The sequence below is a fragment of the Rhododendron vialii genome, chromosome 5a, assembly GCF_030253575.1.
Source record: "Rhododendron vialii isolate Sample 1 chromosome 5a, ASM3025357v1".
In the NCBI taxonomy this organism is placed as follows: domain Eukaryota; kingdom Viridiplantae; phylum Streptophyta; class Magnoliopsida; order Ericales; family Ericaceae; genus Rhododendron; species Rhododendron vialii.
This window is the reverse complement of record NC_080561.1, coordinates 39,740,892-39,750,634: the sequence shown is the minus strand read 5'-3', so window position 1 is coordinate 39,750,634 and position 9,743 is coordinate 39,740,892. Positions and strand designations below refer to the sequence as shown.

The window sequence follows — 9,743 nt, the reverse complement described above, 5'->3', positions numbered from 1 at the left end:
ATTATCTCTATCACTGATAAGTCCAGTTCCTTCCGAGGATATATGAACAATACATTTAGAAATACAGGCAATTCTCACAGCAAATTCTAGTTGAAACATAAACAACATTTTTATTTGCTCAGCACGAAATTAAGGGTTTTATTAGGCTAAATAGGGTACATCGAGAAAGAGGAAAGTTGACAAACATGCCATAGCTAACCCAGAAACAGAAAAAAAAACATCCGAAGGAGATGCAATTCAGATTTTAATCCTTCTGATACGTGATGTCTGTTGCAGTTCTAGTTGAAACTGAAACAAGGACAATGCTAATGATCATCGACGATACCGTGCCCGAATCGCATAACCAAATTGATAAACCGTTATCGCAAAAGCGGCAATACCAATGCAGAAAGCAAGGGCCGGCCAGGGATTAGCAACGAACAGGCGAGTCACGTATCTCACAGCCCTCGTCCGCCAACGCATATTAAACTTGTATGCCTCTCGGCAGTCCTCGTTGAAATGGAAGTCCTCCAGTACAACTTCCTTGCACAGCTTGTTGAATAGATCACGGACATCCTCGTCCGTGCTCAAGTAATTATATATGACTCTGTCATTTTTAAGCACTTGGACGTCTTGGGCGGAGTTAATGAACATGTCCATGAGCTTCGCATAGGACGTGAAGTACCGCGGAACCCTGGGGGAACATTGTTCCAAGGCAATGACGTTTCTGAGGAATGACTCTGTGGTCTTGCTTATATAGATGGTCGGGATTTGAAACGCGAGGGTACGACACTGCCAACAGCCTATGCCTTTGTTGATGAACTTGACCTTGTGTAGATCCGTAGTGGGTACGAACTTGACTCCTGCGTAGTGGAGGTCCGATGCAGAGAGCATTAATTCGCAATGCTTTTTGGAATTTTGTCCGGTTTCTTCTACTTCGCCGCCAGGAATGTAACACCTGTGTATTAAGTGTAGAATGTGATGGTAGTCATTAGCTTTCCCTGACTCTGTCTTTCCCTGTTTAGTTTCTTTTGTAGAATCACAAACCGAAAGGATTCTGTGGTCGCTAGATTGTCCGCCGACTCCGCCCTCGAGACTCAAAAACTGGGAAAAGTACGAACGGACATAAACTTCGAGGGACAACTTAGGGGGACACCCCGTGGTCGGATCCACAGGGATCTTAGCCACCATGGTCGGATCCACAGGGATCTTAGCCACTGTGAGCTGGAACAAATGCTCGAGCACAAAGAAAGGAATTTGGTTCTCGAGGAGCATCAAGTCGTGTCTAACGATGTTGGCTGTCAAGATGCTATCGCAAATAGGATCTGCCCTCGGTTGTTTTCCTCCATTAATAGGCTGCCGAATGCTACTCGAGTCCTTATGAACCTGAGACAAAAAGTTCGCATTTTACGAAAAAGTATATTCTCATTTATTTAAGAAATGTATTGTTTCCTGCTTTTTAGAATGGAAAATTACGAATCAAATTTTGCCGGAGTTGAGTTTGGTTTGCATATTCTTTAAGAGCATCTCCACTTCTTACCCATATATATATTTTCTCAAATTTGAGTAAAATTTGGGCAAAAGCTTAATTTGGTATAAACTCTCCAGTCATAAATATCTATTTTTTGTATTGTATATGTGGGTAAGAGAGAGAAAGAGAACAGAGAGGGGAGAGAGAGAGAGAGAGAGAGAGAGAGAGATGTAAAATTCCACCATCTCGTAGAGAAGTTCGAGGATGAAGCAACCATCGACCAACATCATTTCCACCATCTCGTCGTCATTCAGCTCTATATCTTCTGCGTAGTATTTCTTGGCCTTGACTGTGCACTTCTTCATTTCCTCTACACATTCTTGTATCAACTTGTCTTTTTTCTCATCCCTAATTTTCGAGTCAGCTATTCCTTCGGCCAGACGGAGAAACAGGCGATTGGCATAATCCATTTTGACGTCTTGCATAGGTTTTTGGAGGTGTTCGCCCTTCCGGTGAAGAGGGCCAATAGCAATGAGGCGAGGGACGTAAGCACATTCATTGAGCTTTCGAAGATCTTCGGGCACCTTGTAAATGCGAGCGATAGAGTACAAGGATTTGATCTTCTCGGTACCATCATTGAACTTTTCGCCAATGGTCTTTGTAGGAATCTTGGGAGCCTGCTTGTCGTCATTACCCCTTTGAATCATTTTAGTTGAGTGGAAATATCGTCTTTTGATAAATGCAATCGAGAAAGCAATTGCCTTGTTTTGGGTACGTAGTGTTTTTGTTTTTGTTTTTGGTGAAAGAGACTTTAAGATTGTTCTGGGTTTCAGCATGCACAGAATCCATACTGACCTTATCTATATATAGTATAGGCTCTAGCTATGATGCTCTCAAGTGGTCTGGGAGCATCATGCTTCTAAGTCGTTTTTTTCTTACTCTATAGCAAGTGTTGTCCGTAACGCGGTAAGTGTTCTTAACAAGTATAGTAAGTGTTTCTTAAGAAAGTGTTGCCATATAACATAGTAAGTTTTACCTTAAGGAATGACTGGTGCTTACCTGTGCCTACGACACTACGTACTCCGGTTGAAATTGTCTGTGCCTACGATACTTGCTAGCTAGTGGTTCAAATACTAAATCGTTTCACGAAAGAAAATTGTCCGTACCTACGGCACTCTCCCAACTTATAGGAGTGGAGGTAGATCTACGCTTTGAATCAGCAATAATCCATGATGGGTGAACAGGAGTGGACTACGATCAGGAGGCGGCGGTAATGATGAAGGGTGAAGTGATAACCAGGGTTTGGGGGGGTTCGCCTCTCTACTAGATAACCTGGGTTTGAAATTTGAAAATGAGTCTGAGTAAGACTGATGGCGTTTGTGTAATAAACTAAGAAAGTATGGACACTTTGTTAAGGGTAGGATTGAAGTGATCTCAGCCATTGATCTGAAATTAATCTGGGCTGTCCGAAAAGACTTTAATATATTAAAAATATACTTAAAAGATTAAGTGTTACAATTTTTAATCCATTTAAACTGATGCGAATATCTTAATTAACTAATTATTTTACCATAAAGGGTCATAATTAATTTTTGACTTTAAAGCTTTTCTGTTAGAGTCCTAAGATAATTGTAGAATCAAAGATAGTTAAAAGATTAAGATAAAATGAAAGCCTTATAATCAAAAAATTAATAATGACCCTTTAGGATAAAATGATCAGAAAAATAAAATTTTCTCATCGGTTCAAACGGATTGAAAATTGAAACAGTTAATCTTTAAGATAAAATAATCAGGAAAATAACATCTTCGCACCGATTCAAACGGATTGAAAATTGGAATACTTAAACTTTTAACTATTTTTTTAATACTATAATATCGAAACGGCGCCGTAACATACTGAGGAGAGTTATATATATTAAAAATATAGTTAAAAGATTAAGTGTTCCAATTTTCAATCCGTTTGAACCGGTGCGAAGATTTTATTTTCTTCATCATTTTATCCTATAGAGTCGTAATTATTTTTGACTCTAAAGCTTTCCTATTAGAACCCTAAGATAATTGTAGAAGCAAACAAAGTTAAAAGATTTAGACACCAAAATGAAAGCCTTATAATTAAAAATTAATTATGACCCTTTAGAATAAAATGATTAGGGTAATAAGATATTTGCACTGGTTCAAAAGAATTGAAAATTGAAATACTTAATTTTTTTAATATATGAAAGTCTTAAAAAAATAGTTAAAAGATTAAGTGTTCTAATTTTCAATCCGTTTGAACCGATGCGAAAATCTTAATTAACTAATTATTTTACCCCAAAGGGTCGTAATTAATTTGTTATTCTAAAGTCTTTCTGTTAGAGCTCTAAGATAATTGTAGAACCAAATATAGTTATAAGATTAAGATAAAATAAAAGACTTATAATCAAAAATTAATTACGACCCTTTAAGATAAAATGATCAGGAAAATAAGATCTTCGCACCGGCTCAAACAGATTGAAAATTGAAACACTTAATATTTTAACTATTTTTTAATATATAAAACTCTTTGGAATCCGGGCGTTTAATGCACACTATTTTCGAAACATGCCATAAAAAATTTGGCCAAACAATGTAAATTATTATGAAGATACCATTGGTTTGTATGTGAAGGGTGGAGAAATCTGTACCGTTAGATTTGTTTATATGGGTAAATAAAATTTGTGTCAGAGAGAAATTTGAACCGTTGAGAGAGAATATTCCTAAAAAATATTATTAAACACCCTTGTGTTTTATTAGATAGATATATAAAATTTGTTTCTGTGGTAAGTAATATTATATTTTTTTGGTCAAAAATTCTTAAAATCATATCGTTTTTAGGAAAACCACCCTATTTTTTTGAAGTGATTGTGACATAAAGGCTGCAATTTACCTACTTTTCAATTTAAGGGTCCATATTTCATAATAGGATTATCATACTCTCATACCACAATGGAGTTATTGTAGAAGTTTTGCTATACTAGCGATTGGGGCACACCCTCTCATGTGTGCATGTGCATGTGCATGTGAAAATATTGGGGATGAGAGTGAGGGTGGGTCCTAAGTAATGTGGAGCTATATTTTTTTAGTATCCCTCCTCATGTACAATCGCGTTGAGGTCTATCACGTGTACTTCTTTTTGAGTTTATTATCATGCATCATTTTTGTTGGTCTGTTATTACGGAATGTGTATTATAAAATTTTAAAATAAGGAGTAAAATGGGATCTGCTCTGATACCAAAATCTATGAAAAATGTAATTCTAGAGACAGAGAAATCTATTGAAGCTTTTCATTATCGTCTGTCAATAAATCTCATGACACATACATTTTTACACATATCATGCACATACACTTTTATGGAGTCCGCATTGGATCCCACTAATATGATCCAGACCGCTCATTATTTTAAAAATAATGTTTTAAGTTCTTTAAATAATCAACTCGATAAGATATCGGTAAGGGCTTTTTTAGAAATCGCAAGGCGAATCAGACGGTTGCGCCCTGCGATTTCTGAAAAAGTCCTTACCGATATCCTATCGAGTTGATTTTTTACAGAAACTCTTAAAACATTATTTTAAAAATAATGACCGGTTCGGATCATTTGGTGGGACCCGAGGTATGCCCCATAAAAATGTATGTGCAAGATATGTGTAAAAATGCGCAAGTAGCATGACTGATCATCTGTTGAATTGATTACAGAGAAGAGAAACACTACTTTATGGCTCACTCACCTTAAGCTCTCATTGGATCACAGGATCCTTACATGGATTGCTGAGCTGGCTATCCCTACTACCAGTCAACAAACACAACTGAAATTCAACTAAAATGAAAACACAACTGAAATGAGAATCATTTACAGCTGTGTATAATTTAGGCTGGACAATGTTATTCACACTACAATTTAAATATAATAATTTATACAATTTCTCACATATATGTGGGGTTCACACATAATAGTATATGTGGAACCTCTATGTACGTGAAATATTGTGTTTGATGTTGTGTTTAGATTGTTATGTCAGTAACATTTTTGTTTGGGCTTGGAGCCTTTTTGCTGTACTTTGTTCCAAGGACCGGTATTGTTGCTAACAGGGCTCCTTTACAGAGCCGCTAGGGTATGCTCTAAGGAGAGTATTGTGCACTTTTTGATACTCTTTCAAACTTTGTTCCAGAAACACAATAAGAACTTATTTTTTGTGTAATAAGAAGGCTTGTTCTGAAAAATAAGGCTCCGTTCCGGAACGAGTTTTAAGTACTTATTTTTTAAGAAGGCAATTTCAAGCTCAAAAATAATGGGTTTAATGAAATCTAAAAATATGCAATATGGATCTTGTTTGAAAGATCTTGATGAAATCTTTTATACGGTGCAAAAAAAATTAAAAAATTATTTTTTATTTACATTATTTTTAAGTTTAAAAATGTAAAATAAGTACTTATTTTTTAAGAAGGTGTTCTGGAACAGGCTCTAAGAAGGCTGGTACTTATTTTGGAAGAATTTATATAGGTACCGACCGGCTAGGGAGGAAAATCGTGCCGGCAGCCGCGCCGGGCCGGGCCGTCTCCGGCCACCAGACGGGCGATCCGAGTCGTCCAAAAATTCTAAAAAAAAAAACGAAAGGCCTTATGCAGGAATCAACGGCATCTGAGGTGTGTAGGGTGTTTGATCAGAGCACCATTTTTCCGTGTAGGGTGCTTGATCATATATACACGGAAAAGGGGTGCTGGGATCAAGCACCCTAGACGCCTCTGATGCCGTTGATTCCTGTGCCAGCCCCCTCGGTTTTTTTTTTTAGAATTTTTGGACGGCTTGGATTGGCCGTCCGGTAGCCGGAGACGTCCCGGCGCGGCCGCCGGTACGATTTTCCTCCGCCGGTGCCCATTATTATAGCAACAGTCTTATTTTTTGTATAAGGCAACTTCAAGCTTAAAAATCATGTGTTTACGTAAATAATTCTTACCACTATGGATCTTGTTTGATAGATCTCATTGAGATCTTTAATATGGTGCAAAAAAAATTGAATTTTTTTTTCATTTACATTATTTTTGAGTTTGAAAATATGAAAAGAACTTTTTATTTGAATTTTGTGGAATGACCCTTCTTATTTTTGAATGAGAAGTGGCAAAATAAATACTTATTTTTTAAGAAGGTTTCCGAAACGGAGACTCAGGCCCCGTTCCGGAACGATAAATAAGTACTTATTTTTTAAGAAGGCAATTTCAAGCTCAAAAATCATGTGCTTACGTAAATAATTTTTCTATCACTATGGATCTTGTTTGATAGATCTTATTGAGATCTTTAATACGGTGCAAAAAAAATTAAAAAATTATTTTTCATTTACGTTATTTTTGAGTTTGAAAATGTGAAATAAGTACTTATTTTTTAAGAAGGTGTTCTAGAAATGTGCGTTTGTCGTGTTTTAATCTTTATTTGGGTTGAGTGATGGTTGTCTCGAAATATGTGGCGCATGAAATTTTCAAAAAATTGCTCAGTGGTATAAAAAAAATTCGATAAGGGTTATCGGTAGAAAATTGTACAATTTTACGGCTTGAATATATACTTGAGGGATTTGATTTGTAATGAATGATTACTAGCGTATGCCCGTGCCTGAAGGCACGACTCGAACAACTAGCTCACTGCCCAACGATTCCAACTATGCAAAAAACAATAGCCCAAGCATATTCATTGATTTGGTTAACTTGAATTAGCGAATAAAGAACAAACAATTTAGCAATCCCCAACTTGTGCATGCAAAAACTCATTGTCGCATAAAACTTGATAAAATAAAACACCATCCAAGACACCAATGGAAATAGGAACGATACACAACTATGAAAATATGTGACTGGAGGAGACATATATTAAAAGAACGCACGAGAACATGTCATATTCACAAAAGGCACCATTCCAATGTAAGCACATGTTTCAAGATTCAAAATCATACAATGATATGTCATGCCTTGTAATAAGGTTTTCTTATTATATAGATTTCTCATGTTTTTTTGAAGTCACGCTTCAGAATTGACCTGTAATACTACATGAAGAGGAATTGAAAGCAACCCATCAAAAAAGGAAAAAAGGAATTGGAAGCAAAAAGAACGATACACCATGTTCCAAATACACTTGCCACACCCTTGCACCAACCATCCAAGTCACTTAGAAAAATATATATTATTAGTAGTACCTCGAATTTAAGCTCAACGCAGAATTTCTCTAAATGTATTTTTGCTGATCTTTCTTGCAGTAAAATATTAAAAAGTAAGAAGAAGGTAGAAGAAAACAACAAAGGGAACCAATCACCAAAAATCTTAATTTCAATCTTAGTTCAAAATTGAAATTACAGAGAACATGGACCTTCTAAAAGGTTTCCGAAACTTTCATAATTGTGGTAACAATCTTTCCCACCAATCACCCAAGATCTTAATTTCAATCTTAGTTCAAAATTGCACGTTTCCTTTAGTTTCGTAGATTTGGTAAATGTGGTGATACTATTTCCCGAAATCACAGGGAACCAATCACCAAAAATCTCACATTACCCTTTCCGAATATACCTATACCTCTAATCCTAGGGTCAAAATTCCACGGACAAAATTCCACGGATCGGTTCGGTCTAGACCGGTTTCACGGTCCTCGATTTTTCTTGGACAGTCCTACAAATTTTGGAGATAATTTTGGCTAATTATAGGTTACCATAATGTGTATTCAATTTTAGCTTGATTATAGAGTACCATAGTTAGCCACTAATTTCGGCTGAAAAGGAATGATTGAATCGGCATAATTTTCCACTAATTTCGGCTGAAAATGCATGATTGAACTGGCATATCATATTTCCGGAATATTATTAGTCAATAAAAGAAAGAGTTAGGATTAAGATTAGGATTAGTCAATAAAAAAAAGGCATGTTTAATTTAATTTCTGGAATATAGCATTAGGATTAGGATTATACCATATTGGTTGATTATACAATTTCCGGAATATACAATTTTGGCGGTTTATAGCATTAGGATTAAGATAACATCGTTAGTTATAGATTACCATAATTAGTCACTAATTTCAAAGTCATGTGAAAAGATTCAAAGGCATGTATTTCCAAACCAACGGTTGAAAAATATGTTCCAATCCAATGGTGAAAAATATATACCACCCTCCCATATTATATAGATTTTCATTATTTTTATTTCAAATTTTGGCTGATTTCCGGAATATAGATTTTCATTATTTTTATTTCAAATTTTGGCTGATTTCCGAAATATTATTAGTCAATAAAAGAAAGGCATGATTGATTTAATTTCCAAAATATAGCATTAGGATTAGGATTAGGATTATACAATTTCCGGAATATACAATTTCGGCGGATTATAGCATTAGAATTAAGATAACTTCATTAGTTATAGATTACCATAATTAGTCACTAATTTCTAAAATATTAGGCATGATTGATTCAAAGTCATGTAAAAGGATTCAAAGGCATGTATATTTCCAATTCAACGGTTGAAAAATATGTACCAAAACATAACGGTGGAAAATATGTGCTGCTCTTCCATATTATATAGATTTTCATTATTTTTATTTCAAATTTCGGCTGATTTCCGAAATATTATTAGTCAATAAAAGAAAGATTTAAGATTAGGATTAAGATTAGTCAATAAAAGAAAGGCATGATTGATTTAATTTCCGGAATATAGCATTAGGATTAGGATTATACAATTTGGTTGATTATACAAGTTCCGAAATATACAATTTCGGCGGATTATAGCATTAGGATTAAGATAACTTCATTAGTTATAGATTACCATAATTAGTCACTAATTTCCGAAATATTAGGCATGATTGATTCAAAGTCATGTAAAAAAATTCAAAGGCATGCATATTTCCAATCCTACGGTTGAAAATTATGTACCAAACTAACGGTGGAAAATATGTACCGTTCTTCCTTATTATATAGATTTTCATTATTTTTATTTCAAATTTTGGCTTATTTCCGAAATATTATTTGTCAATAAAAGAAAAAGTTAAGATTAGGATTAAGATTAGTCAATAAAAGAAAGGCATGATTGATTTAATTTCCAGAATATAGCATTAGGATTAGGATTATACAATTCGGCTTATTATACAATTTCCGGAATATACAATTTTGGCGGATTATAGCATTAGGATTAAGATAACTTCATTAGTTATAGATTACCATAATTAGTCACTAATTTCCAAAATATTAGGCATGATTGATTCAAAGTCATGTAAAAGGATTCAAAGGCATGTATATTTCTAATTCAACGGTTGAA

General features: G+C 35.0%; 1 protein-coding gene across 1 annotated transcript; it reads right to left on the bottom strand.

The window, feature by feature from the left end:
- Positions 1 to 312: 312 nt before the first annotated feature.
- On the bottom strand, positions 313 to 2,157 carry LOC131327911 (UPF0481 protein At3g47200-like). The gene is made up of 2 exons (XM_058361032.1): positions 1,693 to 2,157; positions 313 to 1,365 (listed from the first exon to the last, which is right to left on the bottom strand). Exons 1-2 carry the CDS (start codon positions 2,155 to 2,157, stop codon positions 313 to 315), a joined length of 1,518 nt encoding a protein of 505 aa, XP_058217015.1.
- Positions 2,158 to 9,743: the final 7,586 nt, after the last annotated feature.